General features: G+C 42.1%; 7 protein-coding genes across 7 annotated transcripts; 4 read left to right on the top strand and 3 right to left on the bottom strand.

Annotated features, from left to right (window-relative positions):
- Positions 1 to 985: 985 nt before the first annotated feature.
- FG386_001980 (zincin/aminopeptidase N like metalloprotease) lies at positions 986 to 3793 on the bottom strand (the record flags this gene model as incomplete). The annotated part of the gene is made up of 1 exon (XM_067341603.1): positions 986 to 3793. One exon carries the CDS (start codon positions 3791 to 3793, stop codon positions 986 to 988), a length of 2808 nt encoding a protein of 935 aa, XP_067196566.1.
- A 586-nt stretch (positions 3794 to 4379) lies between these two features.
- Positions 4380 to 5354, top strand: FG386_001979 (uncharacterized protein; the record flags this gene model as incomplete). Its single annotated transcript, XM_067341602.1, has 1 exon — positions 4380 to 5354. One exon carries the CDS (start codon positions 4380 to 4382, stop codon positions 5352 to 5354), a length of 975 nt encoding a protein of 324 aa, XP_067196565.1.
- Positions 5355 to 6508: 1154 nt separating this feature from the next.
- FG386_001978 (uncharacterized protein) lies at positions 6509 to 6969 on the top strand (the record flags this gene model as incomplete). The annotated part of the gene is made up of 3 exons (XM_067341601.1): positions 6509 to 6606; positions 6664 to 6865; positions 6958 to 6969. The coding sequence occupies 3 exons, from the start codon at positions 6509 to 6511 to the stop codon at positions 6967 to 6969; spliced, it is 312 nt and encodes a 103-aa protein (XP_067196564.1).
- Positions 6970 to 7062: 93 nt separating this feature from the next.
- Positions 7063 to 8073, top strand: FG386_001977 (uncharacterized protein; the record flags this gene model as incomplete). Its single annotated transcript, XM_067341600.1, has 1 exon — positions 7063 to 8073. The coding sequence occupies one exon, from the start codon at positions 7063 to 7065 to the stop codon at positions 8071 to 8073; it is 1011 nt and encodes a 336-aa protein (XP_067196563.1).
- Positions 8074 to 8139: 66 nt separating this feature from the next.
- FG386_001976 (uncharacterized protein) lies at positions 8140 to 9303 on the bottom strand (the record flags this gene model as incomplete). The annotated part of the gene is made up of 1 exon (XM_067341599.1): positions 8140 to 9303. One exon carries the CDS (start codon positions 9301 to 9303, stop codon positions 8140 to 8142), a length of 1164 nt encoding a protein of 387 aa, XP_067196562.1.
- Positions 9304 to 9778: 475 nt separating this feature from the next.
- On the top strand, positions 9779 to 13855 carry FG386_001975 (uncharacterized protein; the record flags this gene model as incomplete). The annotated part of the gene is made up of 1 exon (XM_067341598.1): positions 9779 to 13855. The coding sequence occupies one exon, from the start codon at positions 9779 to 9781 to the stop codon at positions 13853 to 13855; it is 4077 nt and encodes a 1358-aa protein (XP_067196561.1).
- Positions 13856 to 14747: 892 nt separating this feature from the next.
- FG386_001973 (uncharacterized protein) lies at positions 14748 to 16274 on the bottom strand (the record flags this gene model as incomplete). The annotated part of the gene is made up of 2 exons (XM_067341596.1): positions 14748 to 15952; positions 16250 to 16274. The coding sequence occupies 2 exons, from the start codon at positions 16272 to 16274 to the stop codon at positions 14748 to 14750; spliced, it is 1230 nt and encodes a 409-aa protein (XP_067196559.1).
- Positions 16275 to 16516: the final 242 nt, after the last annotated feature.

The following is a 16516-nucleotide window of genomic DNA, read 5'->3' as shown; positions in this document are numbered from 1 at the left end:
ACTGTTAGAAATGATGCAGAAAAAATGAGCGCTATTCAGGGAATATGTTTTGCTATCAAAGTCAAACCCACAATTGTCGATGCTTCCAATATTAAACAGATGCTCGATCTAATTTCCTCCCTCCAGTCGGTTTTAAGTCCCAAATCGAGTTACTTCGATCTGATATCCCCACTACTACAAAGTACTATGCAGTCAATTTATTTGAATTCAAATAAGGAAATATTTGCGAAGGCTTTGCACTCCCAAAATGACTTTGTACAGGAAATAATGTACTCATATTTGAGCACAAATACCTAGATTTCTCGCTCCCCTGGTTCATCAGTTTCTAATTAAACTGCTTACTCGCTTGTTACTGTCATTTCCTTGTTTCGTTTTTATTTACACAGTTGTTTTTGAACGGAAACTCTCTTCCTTCCGTTGTACACTCAAACTGTAGCTCCGCCCTAAAATTCCGCCAGTCCCTGAACGCAAAACAAACAACTGAGGGACGAGTTGTGACACGCTAAACGACCAAGACTTGCAGACGCTCATCTATCGGAGACATTATCTTGGGGTCTTTGCCATCAGCATGCATGTGCATCTATGTACTAACGCAAATTCACAATAAAGCACGACATGCATGAAACTACATGCAAATGCAGAGGTGATTAATTCCCCACATACCGCCACACGTTAGCGCAGCCCCGCAAGCTGTGTGACATCTATTCGTCTACTTGCATGTACCGAAGAAGTTGGGAATTTGTGCTTGAACACACGCCGAGTCCAATGCATACGCAAGTAATAAAGCCGAAGAAGGTAATCACTTTCGGAGAGTAAACAAGTAAAAATAAGTCTTAAATTCAAGCGCGAGAATGCTAGAGAAGCGTCAGACGCACACTACTTTTAAGTCTTCAAAACAAGGAAAAATCTTTGAATTAGAAACTTTCTTCTAAAAACAGACCAATAAAGATAAGGAGCCAGCAACAGTATGCTGTAATCGCAGTGCTTAGAAAGTGATTGACTTCAAAATCTCACTTGTATCGTCAGAGAGTCCGGGAGTGCTTAAAATTCTCTCGACATTCTGTTTAATGAGCTCCTTTCTTCTTCCACCAAGCTTTACCATACTTGTAAATGACCTGGCCTTGGATGCGGCGGACATTGGGTTTATTTTGTCCATCTCAATGATTGCATCAGCAACAAAGGAGTAACCTAGACCATCTTCTCTGTTAAAGGCAACGAAATTGGAAGAGAAGGCACCAACCAGTGATGAAAATATAGTTGGATTTTCCCTATACTTGATGAACTGAGGATTAGACTTGTAGAGAGAAATTACCCTCTCGACCGTATCTGGTAGAGGGCAACCGGCTTGAATATGGAAGTACTGGTGAAGCGTAGATACGTCATCTGTTGTTGCCTTCAACAAGGAATCCAACGCCTCCCTGCACTCACTTGAGTCAGGATTTGCGAACAGCATTGCGGAAATAGATCCAAGCTTGCTTGACATGTAGTTAAAGTTGTTGAACTGCTCAAACCCCAGCTTGGTTGTGAGCACCGGATCCACTTTGGAAATGTAGTCCAATAATAAATTCAATAGTCTCCTAATCATTATCACTTCAACATTTACTCCCTTCCCGACTACAAAGGGACTTTGAGAAGGAAACTTCTTAAGATCCTCAGTCAATGTATTGAACAAATTAATAAATTGCGATCTGTATCTGGTAGAGAAGACACTTTCCAGTGCTCTGAAGGCTCCAACGATGTTATCAAAGTTTGGTTGACTTAGTGAAGACAACACCTGTCTGTAGCTCGGCATTCTTAAGGCATAGGATGCTACAACCGGGGAAATAGTTCCGCTTGGATTTTTGGAGGTTTTTATTTTGCTGACGAATGAGTCGAAACAGTTCAAAATAGTCTCTGACAAGAGTTCATTAACAAGCAACTCAGGAGACTTCTCTCCAGAGGCTTTAGTTGCAACTTGAATAAGTATCTTCTTAAAGAGGGTCTGAGCCGCGTCGTATCTATTGTATTCGTCCGTGTCGTATGCAAGCAAAAATGCCAAATCCTCATCCGATCGTGGAGTGTTGAACCTGAGATTAACCGGTGCCGAAAAACCTCTTAAAATGGATGCTATTGGAGTCTCCCAGACATTATCTAAAACAAAAGTCTGTTGCTGCTCCTTTAAGATCAGGGTTTCGGACGGTCTTATCTCCTTACAAGACTCCTTACCCAATAGTCCAACGACTACAGGGATGTAAAATGGCCTCTTTTTTGGCTGTCCAGGAGTCGGGCTGCAACGTTGACGAAGAGTGATTGAACAGGTTTTATCGAGTTTATTGTAGTTTATTGAGACAACCTCAACTTCTGGAGTACCTGCCTGGTCATACCAACGCTCGAATTGAGTGAAATCATAGTTGTTTGCATCGGCCATTGCACTTCTGAAATCGTCGCATGTGACTGCCTGGCCGTCGTGACGAGCAAAGTAAAGATCCATGCCTTTTCTAAATCCCTCACGTCCCAAAATCGTCTCATACATTCTTACAACTTCAGCTCCCTTCCTGTAGACTGTTGTTGTATACAGGTTGTTCGTTGACACTATCGAATCCGGACGAATTGGATGTGCAAGTGGTCCGGAATCCTCGATAAATTGATAACTTCTAAGTACTTCTATTTCTCCTAAGAGCTCAGACAATCTATCTACACAGTCCCTTGAAAATTCCTGGTCTCTGTAAACTGTTAGTCCCTCTTTTAATGTAAGTTGGAACCAGTCTCTACAGGTAACTCTGTTTCCTGTGTAATTGTGGAAATATTCGTGTCCCACAATCGAGAGAATGGTTGTGAATATTCCATCAGTAGTCAAGTGCTCAGATGCTAATAAACAAGAGCAGTTGAAGATGTTTAAACTCTTGTTCTCCATAGCACCATAGTTGAATGATTCAACTGCAACTATGCTGAATACCTCCAAGTCATACTCCAGCCCAAAGCGGTCCTCATCCCACTTCATGGCTAGTTTAAGTGATTCCATGGCCAGTTGGAGTCTGTCGACGTACTTGGGTTCACTGTAAACAAAGAGTTTCACAGTCTTTCCCGACCTCGTCACGAATTTGTCCTCCAGATTCCCTAACATTCCCGCAACTACTGCAAATAAGTACGACGGCTTTGGGAATGGATCTACGTATATTACATAATGACGGTTAGCTTCGTTTTGAACCTCTCCTTTCTCCAATAAATTACCATTTGACAGCAAGACAGGACACTTACTTTTGTCAGCCTCCAATCTAACTCTAAATTTGCACATCACATCTGGACGATCTAAAAAGAAGGTAATTCGCCTAAATCCATTTGATTCGCATTGCGTAGAATAAACACCACCTGAATAGTAAAGACCCATGTTTGTAGTGTTTGTTTCTGGGGATATCTCAACAACTGTCTCCAAGGTAAATTGTTGGTCCTTGGATGGAAGCAACCCGCTCGTGACGACTAATCGACCATCAGGTCCATCTGGTTGGAAGTAACCCTTGTAGAGGTTTTTCTCGAGAATTCCTCCATTTAACTTAACAGATACCAGTTTCAGACAGTCACCATCAAGGGACAAATCGCCCCTGAAATTGGACTTTGGGTTTCTCCTCATAATCATTTTGGATGAAACCAGTGTGGACCCATTTCTAATGCTAATGTCCAGCTCAACCAACTCTATCAAAAAATCAGGAATTTTGTAATCCTTTCTAAATATTCGTTTGTTGTTACCTGTACCTCTAATTGAATTCAAATTGCAAGTTATTTCACTGCAACCACACTTTCCTAAAATATTTCCCATTTTCGTCAAAGTATGTAACTAACTTCAAAATTATCCGAGTTGGTAAATGCCTTTTATAGAACAAAAATCAAAGTAAAAAAAGTCAACTTTTTTGTTGTATCTGAATCTTGCTTTATTTAACACAAAAAATTTAACTTGTGTCACGCTCCTTATTTACAGTAAAAAGTACCTTTTTACTCGCACAAATGTATTTCTTCACCAGACACATTTATCTTATTGTCTCTATTAGGATACGTTGCCGCCACACCTAATATATGTGATCTGCGAAGGATGGCACTTACCCCAAAATCCCGCTAAAATGCCCCAAGTGTCTTGTTTTACCTTCAACTTCGCCTTGCAATTCTCCTATGTTACTGGTGAACATCGCCCTGTCAACAACGTTTCTTTGTCCTTTTTCTACCAGAGTTTTGTGTCTGTTTTCAAACTATTTCTTCCCCTTGCATTTAAGTGGGTTTTGCCTGTTTTCCCGTCCTGTATTTTTGATCCGCCAACATTTGACATTGAAACCTGATTCCCTTTTGCCCCTGTACTCTAACCCCTGTTCTTCAAGCATCAACGTTTTCTGTTTTACAGCTGCTGTCTGCAAATGGTCTCTTTGGACAACTACTCGAGGAGCTATGATGACTTGTTGGTTCACCAACTGATGTTGCAGGATGAGGAGAGGGTCGAGTCCTACAAGGAAGCGTTTGAGAACAACAAACACCTACTTAAAGGGAAAGTTGTGCTAGACGTTGGTTGTGGAACCGGGATTCTTTCCTTGTTAGCAGCAAGATCCGGAGCAGAGAAAGTCTATTCTGTTGATGGAAGTAAGGTGTCGCTGCTTGCAAAGAAAATAGTGGAGGACAACGACTTGTCCGATAAAATTCAAATCATTCACGGATTTATAGAGGAGGTTGAGTTGCCTGTTCAGAAGGTGGACATCATAGTTTCAGAATGGATGGGATTCTACCTTCTTCACGAGGGGATGCTGGACAGTGTTATTTTTGCAAGAGATAAATGGTTAGATCCGAGCGCAGGGGTAATGTTTCCATGTAAAGCCTCAATATACGCCTCTCTTGTGGAGCTTGAGGACTTTTGGGTGGAAAACATTGAAAGTTTGAACAACATTCAGGGCTTCAACTACTCCTCAATGAAAGAGTTAGTCCTTGCTGGCTATCTAAAGTCGCCACTCATTTTGGACGTTGAACCCAAAAATGTTGACAACTTTACCTCGGACAAACTTTTTGAAATTGATCTTTATAAGGTTAAAACCCGGGATTTAGACGATTTGCAGACGTTTTTTAACATTACAGTCAAAAAAGACACGGAATTTGTAAATGGATTTATATTGTGGTTTGATGTTGTGTTTCCCGGAAAAGATGACGGCTCTAAAGTTCTGTCAACCTCTCCATACGGCAAATCCACACACTGGAAGCAAACCATAACTCTATTTAAAGACCACTTGGAGGCGAAAAAAGGACTTAATCTCAAGTGTCATGCACACTTTTACAGGGAAAAAGACACTTCGAAGCGCAACTACACCATTCTCATAGAAGTTGCAGACGCATTTATGCAACAATAGTCGTTTTCCTTCCAAAAACAATGACCCTGCCCACAAATTTACCACGGACCTCTGGGACTCCTTAATTCTACTCAATCTCTAACGGGAGGGGATATGTTGTCTCTGAAAGCACTTGTTCCCTTCAGTGTCACTCCTGCATATGGGGAATCTAACTTATATTTTTTCTGTCTCCCCTTCTTTATCCTATTATATCTTTTAATCACTTAGTCAAATGTACGTTTATGTCTACAGAGGGGTGAGCATGCATATTTTAGAATGTCATGGGAGGAATATATATGTATATATATATATATACAAATACATACGCACATATATGTAAGCAAAAACCATAGATTTCGGAGAACAGACTAGCGATGTTGGCAAGCTGGATAGTCCCAGTGATAGTAACACTCGGTGTGTTTCTGTTTATTTCACTTTTTATTTTGTTGTGGACTTTATTGAGATCTTCTCATAAATTTACACCCAAGGCAAAGTCTTTCAGTGGTAAGTTGAAAACTAGTAGAATAGATATTCTGAAGCAAATACTGAGCGACTGACTAAATGAAACCGTTCGTTGTGTATAAATTCTTGTTCGTTTGCAAACACTTGAATGAAAACAGAAAATGAGAAGGCGGTACACGATTTCCATTCAAACATAACAATGAATCTCAACAAAGGTCAGCCAAAGCAATATATACCACCACAGGCATACGTTCCCCCTCAATCTTACTATTCCCCACATCATCAACACCATGCATGCCAGCATGCGGAAAATCCCCACTCTCAGAATGAACACGAGCAACAGGCTCACCACTGTCACTGCTGCAGCGACGAGAATCAACAACAAAACAATGAACAGTGCTGTCACGAGTGCGCTAACTAGTGATCTGTAAGGCATGGTTACTTTTGCATTGGGTATTCTGACAGTACAATCAAGGAATTACGTTCGTGATGACTCAAGACCTCGGCTCTCAGTTTGTTCGACGTTACATCCAATACCGGATCCAAAGCGATAGAAACCGTTTATCATTTAGTCTTACCAAGGTCCTCAGTCTTGGCAGAGTCTGCCTGTCAAAAATGCACAGCATCTTTAGTCTCCGTGTGAACAAATTATAGTATTTGGCGCCAGGCACTTGTCATGAAGTTAGTATTTCCTTCTTAATTTCCACTGTAAAATGAATAGCAAGGAAGACCAAATAGTACAATACATTCTTCTGAGAAGTGATCTGAAATGGAATTTCGGGTCACTTGTAGCTCAGGCGTGTCACGCTAGGTAAGTGGTGTCAAAGTTGATTTAAGTAGCAATGAGCGTTAACGTAAGCGATTAAAGCACTGCCACGATAGTGGAGAATATAAACAAGGACGTGGTTAGAAACTATACAAAAGACGTAGACAACATGAGAAAGGTTGTTCTTTCTTGTCCCGATGAAACAACACTTAAAAATGTATCATTGGAGCTAAAATCAAACAATATTCCACATAAGCTTTGGATAGAGAAGCCCGAGGGAATTCCCACGTGCATTGCAACTATGGTAAGTTTAAGAAACAGATAAACAAAGTTCGTTGTTTCTGGGCCTGTGTACAACGTTAAGCATGTGTAACTCCCATTAAAGCCCAATTATAGGAGCAAATTTAAGGAGTTGTTCAAGACCTTTAGACTGTTTCGCTGAAACTCCCAACTTTGGCGCGGGTCATGGATTAGATTAGTACCTTATTAGCATTAATATTTATGTTTAACGCACTTTTGCCATGCAGTAAACACAGAGGTTCCCTGACTCTAGCCCGTTTGTTCCTCCCTGCCACGCACTTTGTTGGTATCCCCTATTTTGCGAAAAGATACTACGGTTTGAATACAAACCGAAATTTTGGGGGAATTTTACGGCAAACTCTGAAAAATTCCGAAAAAAGCTTTTCGACAAACAAGACCACGAGCAAAAACGAAGATGAGGGAGGCCCCAGTTCCAGACTCTTGCTCGGATCTGGAGTCGCCATTTACATCTGGTACCTACTGAGAAACAAAAAGCTATTTAGGAAGCTGGGTGAACTAAACTCTAAATTTGAGCGTTTTAACGAATGGAGTTATGATTGGGTTCTGGACAACGTGGTTAACAGATTATTTCCACAGAACGAAGAGGAGCCGTTGTTGCCCGACTTTGAAAAGCTCGGGTATCCCGATAATCTTCCCACATTGGTTCTTGGTTTGCGCGGCACCATCTGTGACTACTCGCATAGCAAAAGAAACGGTTGGGGAGTGGTCAAAAGACCTGGCGTGGACAAATTCTTCGATATCCTCAAACACTATTATGAAATAGTTGTGTGGAGCGACGAGGCGTTTCCAGCACCTCAGGAAATTGTTCACAAGTGGAATTTGCCAGTAATCGGTGTTTTAGACAAAAATCAATTTACAAAAAAAGACGGGAAACATTTTAAGAATTTGAATAGACTTGGGAGAAGTCTTGAAAGAGTTATTCTGGTTGACAATGAATCTGAGTCTGTCTCTGTTCAAAGAGATAACTCTATCGTCCTATCTAAATACGAGGGCAGTCCATTCGACAACGAGCTGGAGTCCATTATAGACCTTTTAAAGGCAGCGGCCTTGCAGCCCGGAGATGTCAAATCCTTCATTAAAAGCTTCCGTGCGGAAGATGAGAACATCGTGACTCGTTTCAACGAATACAAAAAGAGCGTGTCAAAAAAGAGCAGCGATTGTAGAAAACTTAGCAAATTTTTTCCTAAGTAACTTAAGCGTCTAACATTTGAAACGGTATACATGTAAATATATGCATGCAATCCTAAAACATACATGTCAGTTTTTGTGCTCCCTTTTTGGTGGCGCTTCTTCACAATGATCGGAGCTCTCTTGCTCACTCTCCTCTGTTTTTGTTTGACCCGAAGTTTTACCTCGGTGCGAATCCTCGTCCATGCTCAAAAAATCCATTTCCCTCTTCCTTTTCTCCCTTAACGAGGATTCCTTTTTGTTAAGCTCAAGTAACTCCTTCTCGGTCTTTTCGACAAATCTGTGATATATAACGGCACCATCACACACCTCATCTACTATTTTAACTAGCTTCATCGTTATCCTTGGTCCGAGTTCCTTTAAGGAAACGGAAACCTTTCCCGTAAAGCTTCCACCTCTCTCTGAAAGACCCATTCTCTCGTCCCTGTCGTTCTTACCGAGTATTGGTATACTCACCTCAACCTCGTCCTCGACCTCGCTATCCGAAGCGCATCCACCGTTCTCAGAGGAAAGAATGTAGTCCGCCATGTCGTCGCCACGTCCAATAGAGTAGAGCTTTGAATCCTTCGTCCGCAACAAAATCTTTCTTATAGATCTGGACACTCCTGCCGGGCGACGTATAATTGCATAATGTCTCAACTCAAATGTTTGGCTACTCTTGTCAAATTCAAACAGCACTACTCTTTTGCAAGACCTGGTTTGTATCTTTCCGATGTCTATTGCTGGGAGCATTCCACTAATCATTGTTTGAATCAGGCCAAGAGGAATTGAGTTGTCTTTAAGGCTCTCCGCGGCGCCCTTCATCCCATTTATAACCAACAACGGCGAGGTCAAGTAATCAGAATTGCAGCTTCTGGGTCTCTTCTGAGAAGACCTCACATCGTGCATTAAACTGAAACCCTCTATCCTGAAAGTGGCTGTTGGTCCTGAAGGAAGCACTATCAAGCGCAGATAGGCTCCTGTACTTGTTTGACTGAATGCCAATATGTGCGTTATGCCCAGAGGACCTGAGATGCTCACAAAGTCCTTTGTTTTATTGTACTTGTTCTCCTGAAGCTTGATTGCACTCCAAGGCGACATCAGATATCTCATGTCCATTACCAAGCTTTTTATCTGCTTCGTTACCTTGCCTTTTCTCAGCACAAAACATTTTGGAATTGACTTGAGCTCCTCCTCCACAAGCTCCTTTTTGTGAGTTCTTGTCTTCTTTCTCCTTCCCTTAACCTTTGGCATGGCTTAGGTCTGATCAAAAAGCAACGACGCACTTCTCTGCCGATATTTTCTCAAGAGTCGCTACACCTATCTCACCTGTCAATCTATTTATTGCACTGCCATACCTTTCACAAAAAAAAGCGATTTCGAAACTCTAGGACCTCTCCGTGCCTCTTTCAAACGAACCAGCTCCAATCCTTATAAACGACGTCCTGTCCGCTCACTCCTTTGTAACCCTGACTCTCCTCTTTTATTGCTATATCCTGCTTAATTTTTTCTAGTCCAACACCGGCAAATTCTAAAAAAACATTATTGCGAGACATGACGTGGTGACAATACCGGTACAGACAATATAAAAATAATCAAGGCAGTTATGAGTCAAGGTGACATGAGCGGAAGGGAAAACATAGATGACTGAAAAGTGTTAATTTTTACACTGACACTGCTTACTTGTGAATCCGGGTTTGTTTAGGTTTTAGATGCAAACGGACGAAGAATGGATCCGTTATTACTGGACGTTGAGTTGACTCTAAAAGGCCTGTCGCAGAGGCAGACTTATTCATCTGCGTATCAGAGTTTTTCAATAATAAAGGACTCGATTACGTCCGTAAACGGCCAGCTCTCCGCCCCTAATTTTATAAATTTGACGTTTGAGGCCATTAACGGTTGTCTGCCAAAAGAAGGAGCTGTAAATGCGAAAACTGATTTCAACTGTGAAAATGCACTTATCGGGCTTTTGGTGTTGCAAAGGACTCTCCTGGAAGCTCTGGACATGAACATTCTTGGAGCGAACTATGTTGCGATTTCCCAGATTATAATTAAGGGGCTGGTGGATGTGTTGGCTGGAGTGGTTAGGAATAAGAACAAGCTGAATGTTGATATAAGGTATGTGGTATCGCCAATTAGACAGTTTTTAGGCATAATTGAAGAGACGAGATTGAATCCGGACATATTCGTCGTTCTTTTGGAACTACTCACGGGGAGTGATCTTTCGAATAGAGAAAGAAGCCAGATCCAAGGTTGTATGGTTGAGTTATTGAACGTTTCTTCGGAAAACTCTTTAATAATGTTGGCAATCCACAAGTATATAATTTGTAAGGTATCTTCATGTGGTAAGAGACAGCTTGATGTTTCACAAGACTTGTCTGCTGCGTTTTACAGGAAAATAGTTCCTCCTTTGAATTCACTTTATTTCAGCTTGCTGAGTAGATTCGATGAGTCACAAATAAAGGAGTATCTCGACTTGCTGATTCTCTTTGGAACCTCCAAGCAACAAAGATGTATGTCTGAGATCGCCTTTGACGCTCTAAGTGACCACGTTGTACTCTTGAATGCGGATCTGGAGCGCGACTTGAAATGGATTCCGCTTTATATTTTAGAGAGTTTGATTAACAGCATTCATGAAATAAGAGATGTCAGACTAATAGACAAGTACCTCAGAACATGTGGCACGTGTTTGTATACACTAATGTCCATAAAAAAAAGAAACATTCTAAATCATTCATTCAACTTGGATATAAAGGGCCTCATTGAAAACTATATTCATTCGCTGAACCAATTTATACTAACCACCGACTCAAATGTACATTCTGTTGTTTTGAGCTCTTTGTGCGAGGTCGTGTACAGTGTTCAAAAGGAAATGAGGACTGGAGATGAAAACAATGAGACTTGTCAGGTATTTGAATTGTACGAGTCCTTTGTTTCCGCAATGCTGCCGTTTTGCTCTTGCATTCTGGAGGATTACAGATACAAACTATCGTTCTCCAACACAATCTCCCTCGTAACGTTGTTAATTGAGTCCTGGGATGAACTTTTGGTCGCTGCTTGTTACAGTTTAGATAACACTCTCCAGGTTTACAGGGAAAAAAGAGCTCAAGGAATTTCGCTGTTCGAGGACTGCATTAGAACCTGTCTAAACCTCGCAGCCGTTGCACTTTGTGGTGGTTTGTCTGAAGGGAATATTAATTTTTGTGACGTATCCAATATGAAATCTGAGCTAAGACGCATAGTTGGGTCTATCACAAGAGCATTTGGGCCGAAAACATTGCTTAGTTTCAGACCACTTATGTTTGAAGGGTTGAAACTAACCGATTCAGAATTTCCAATAAAAAGCAATTCGTGGTTGCTTCCTCTACTAAGAGTCCACATAACCAGGACGGAATTGTCCTTTTTCGCGGAACATTTCCTGCCAATTGCCGTACTTTTGAGCAAATTCAGAGCAGATTTTCAGGAAACAGAACCGAATCATGCCAAACTGTACCAGATACTGGAAGAACAAGTGTGGTCCTTGCTACCCGGATTTTTTGATGAAACACTTGATTTTGCAGACTCATTCGGGTCAGAGAGTGGGGTACTTAGAACTTACCTGTTGCAACTGCTCGACAGAGACACAACTAGAGATCACATTTGCAACGCCTTGCTTAGAATCTCAAGACAAACCTTCATAGGCAGAGGACTGTCGCGGAAGACAGGAACGGACGAGTCGAACGAGGCCAACAAGATGTGCAATATTGACAACAGGGACTATTACATTGCAAAGAGAACGTGGAAGCGCAACGAAGAGGCTCTAAACAAGCATTCTCAATCCTTTTTGTCTCTTATGATCGTCAAGTTCTTGAATTGCTATTCCGAGGATTCCCTGGCCGATGCAAGCTCCTCCTTCACCAGCAAGGAAAGAGAGACACAGCACTACTTGAATTGTATCCAGAGTCTAGTTCCGTTTTGCAACGAGGCCGTGCTCCAGTCAAACCTGAACAACTTTCACAAGGTTTGGGACAACATGGCGAAGGGAATCGAGAATTCAAATGTCCCCTGCAGCAAGATAATTGCTCTCTTGGATGTTGCGATAGCAATGGTCAAAAGACTTCCTTTGGAGCAGGTCAATAATATCCTGCAATCTTTTATCCACATCTTGAGGGTCATATTGACAAGCAGGGTCAAAAATAACGGTTCTGAGGGAAATCAACTTCAGAAGAAGATTTACAAAGGACTCAAGTCCTGCATGGATGTACTCGCGACTCGAACGGGTTTGTTTTTGAGTATCAAAGACAAGATTGCTGAGATATGGGGCGTGCTGGCATTGGATTCTGGAAAATGTCCTTCCAATTCCCTAAAGCATAGACTAAGCTGCTTGAGGGTGTTTGTTCAGCTTTTGAGTAAGATTGATGACGAGGAGTTTGTACTAAGATTTGGAAAGGAACAGATGATAAATCCAATGATTCCTGAGATCCTATTTTGCCTGCGAGAACCGAATATCTCAGTTAGAACAAATGCCATTGCCTTATTGAAGTCTCTTATTGAGTGTTATATAGACTGTCAAAGCACTTTCGAAACAATTATTGTCAAGATGATAACGATATCTAGAATCGGTTGTGGCCAAATAAACAAAAACTACGTTGAGGTGTCGTGTGTAGTTGCACTTACAATGATTTTTCTCGATTACGGAGACATAATTAAAAGATCAAACTGCGTTTCAGAGAACTCGCTCTTGAGAGTTATTTTGAACTTTGCAATAAACGCACTAAATAGCCAAGACCCGGTCATGTATGTTAACTCCCTCAAGTTCGTAAAAGTTTCGTTATTTAAACTGGATCAGACTTTGTTGGACGAATACGTCCCTGTTATTTTGAACAATGCACTTAACAATGAAAAATGCTCACTCAAATGCCGAATCCAACTAAGGAAGGTTTTAATTTCAATTATCAGAAAGTTTGGGGCTGTAGGTGCAATGCATGCTTTCCCCACACAACATGTTCCTCTATACCGTTATTTGGTCAGGAAAATAAACAAATCAGAAAGCAGGAAAAAGAGAGCCAAAGAAACCGAAAACAATTATGATGATATTTTGGAGTGCAATGAGGAGGAGCTGATCACCGATGACCTTGATCCGAGAAGAGAGGGAGGTTCGTTAGGAGTTTTGGATCTTCTTGACGACGACGACTGTGATAACTCCAGTGACGAGTGCTTGAAGGGCCGAAGTTTCCCAAAAAGTAGCGGCAGAAACAATACGGGAGGCGATTGCATGAGCAAAGAAAGGTTTCTAACGATTACCGGCGACTCTAATGGGGCGTGTTCGGATCCAGTCGATTTGCTGAGTTCAAAGGCGTCCTCGATTGTGGTTCCTGCCGGTGCAGGTGGGCGCACTACCCTAAGAAGAAGAACAGCTCTGGAGGAGGACGATCTAGTTACTTTTGACGAGAAACTAAACATGCTGGTTGTCAAGGACAACAAGAGCGCGCAGAGCGAGAACACTGACGCTCTTTGCGTTGATTATGACCAGATTGGTCTCGAAGGTCTAAAGGGAGCCGAAAGCTTTGTCGGGAAGCCGAAAGTTGGGATCTCACCCAATACCACAAGCCGTCCAAACAAGCTCAAAAAGACGCGCAAGCACCACATCATCGTAAAAGGAGCATCCGAATTCAAGAGCAAAAGGTCCAAGGGCGACATCGTCAAAGACGGACTGCAGCCGTTTGCCTACATGAGACTAAACCCCGCTCTGGCGAAGGAGAAGCACAAGGTGAATGCGACAAGAAGCATATCAAAAATCTTTGCAGGTAAAAAAAAAGGTAGATGATGTTAGGATAACTAGTCTGATTTCAATTTATATAAATATCCCTAATTGCCCTTATTTCTAATAATATACCTTCAAATTTAAACAAACAATTTGCATTATAAATTCGGTTGGTAGGCCACATTTCGTCCTGGCGCCGAAGAGATTTGCGAATGTGCATGCAAGGGCCCCACAAATAAAGCATCGAAACTGGCCTAAGGGAACCTCAAAAGAAACAGGCAAGATAAATGCGAGGATTCTTTTGAATCCGCAGCTAGGAAGCACTTTATCCTCTTCGTTGCTCGGTTTTGTATTCATTAATCCACTAGAGAAAACTAAAACCTCCAGAGAGCATTAAGTCAACAAATGGCAAACAGACAACTCTTAAATTGTGATACGCCATGTCCAGAAGTCGCATCCATCGTGATATATAACCCAGAGTTTAATGAGAGGGGCCGGGAAGCGAGCGAGCTGGTAAGGAAAGAATGAGTAGTATCATCAGGACTAAACCATTCATTACTATCAAGAAAAAAAATTCGAATAGACAGTGGATATCAAGTGGCATTCAATCGCTCTTACTCCCAGAGAAATTGGACATCTGCATAAAGATCCAGCGAATAAGAGGGATAACGTGTCATATCATCGTTATACCGTCAACAATAAAAGCATATTACTCATTCTTAGTAAGTTCCGTACATGTCCAGTAGATAATTTGAGGTTAGAATGAATAAATTTGGCAAGTACCAAATAAGTAGAACCCATTTAACACGTTCCAAAGAAAAATAATGACACCTAGTCAAACTTGTTTTGCTACGACACTCAAACTCCAATATGTGAGTAAAAAAAGAGAAGCCTCAACTGAAAAGACCCAGGCCACAGCAAAAAAAAATTTACTTGACAGCAAACACATTTATCTTTAGTAAGGAACATTCTGGCGACCACCTGCTGAACCACCACCTGTTTGATATCCACCGCCTCCAATAGATCTTGAACCCGGTGGATCTCTGTCATCTCTAGAGTAGTAGCCGGAATTTTGATATTGTTCACCACTTGATCTGCGATCTCTTTCTCTATCACGATCATCCTCTCTAGAGTAGTAACCACGGTTCGAGCCACCATAGTGGCCGCCACCTCTCTGAGGTCCGATACCACCGCTTCCACCAGGCCCATCAATCCCGTTTCGCGAAGGACTTCTTCTGTCAAACGGGGCGCCTCTGCCAGAATATCTATCATCAAAGCGTTCTGATAAGTGCCCATATCTATCTCTGGGATCGTCGTAGGGATGATTAGGTGGGTATCTGTCTCCCGGAAACATTCCTCTAGGATCATCTCTTCTGGAATAGTAGTAGTCATCTCTCGGATGTGGCATGCGGTCATCATACCCTCTGCGATAGCGATCATCGGGATAATAGTGTGGTCTGTCGCGTCTGTCGTATGGATCACGACGCGGTGATCTGCTTCTAATTCTGTACCTAGGCGGAGATTGATACCTTCCTCTCGTGCGCATGTTATCATAAGGACCAGAGGAATACGGCGGAGGCGACCTCCTTTTGGCTCCGTATCCATTAGCGGCTGCTAATTCTCTGTCTAGTTGGCCAACATCCTCCTCTACACGTATTGTTTTTCCCAAAAATGGTAAATTTGGGATCTCTTCCAAAGCCCGTCTCATTTCCTCCACTGTAAGGTACTCAACAACGCCAACTTTTTGGCCCTGGTGATGAAAAACAGCAGAGTAGTTAACCTCGCCAATCTGTCTGCCATAGTCCTTCAGATCTCTCCAAGAGGCATTATCATCCAAATTGAATACACATACACGAAAATGCTTCCTAGGCGGCCCTCTTCCATCGGAGGGCAATGGTCTGCTGTATTGAGGCTTGTTTGCACTGTTTGCCTCCTTGTTTCTAACCATTGGATCATGTGGCTGAACAGCAATGACCTGTCCTCCGAACTCAACCCCATCTAATTCACGATGAGCTGCCTCCGCTTGCGCCTCGTCTTCGTACTCAATAAAGCAAAATCTTTGTTTCAATTCCAGCTTCTTAATCTCCCCAACTCTTGAAAAAAAGTCCCTCAAATCCTGTTCAGCATAGCCCGGGGGTAAGTTTCCAACAAAAACCTTGCCTACGAGAAAAGCAGAGTTAGTTGCACTAGTCCAAACGCGACAATGAGCAATGTGAATGCAGCAAGGCTAACAGAATAACAGAACTCGTGTTTGTAGTCACATCCAAGCATGCCCAATGCACCCACAATGTCTTGACTCGAACTCCAGCCTCAGTCCCTCAACGGTCCCTCGGGTCAAGCGTCTGGGAAACGCAACCTCCTAGAAACACATAAAACGCCACAAGGCCGTCCAAACAAAAAGAAGACCCGCATTCCCCAAATGTCCGAGTCAAGCGTGAGCAATTCAAGTAAACTTACGAGGATTCGCAGCCAAAGGGTCCATCCTTCCTAGATGAAGTTACGACCTGCAAAGATAAGCAATCTAAAGACAACCTCCTATGGGTAATCCCCCGATACAATTACATAAAAATTTATCCCAACTCTGTATTAAAGGTCTTTATCAACTTCTATGTTTACCGTCGACACCTACCCTTATCAAAGTTGTTTACTCTGTCACTCATAGATTCGTCTCTTGAAAAGCTTTTCCTTTGGCGGGTGTCTTCGTCTGCGAGACAAGACGCGGTC

Source organism: Cryptosporidium ryanae, assembly GCF_009792415.1.
Source record: "Cryptosporidium ryanae isolate 45019 chromosome Unknown contig_3, whole genome shotgun sequence".
Lineage (NCBI taxonomy): Eukaryota > Apicomplexa > Conoidasida > Eucoccidiorida > Cryptosporidiidae > Cryptosporidium > Cryptosporidium ryanae.
Note: the sequence above shows the minus strand (reverse complement) of the source record. Positions and strands in the feature narration are given on the sequence as shown.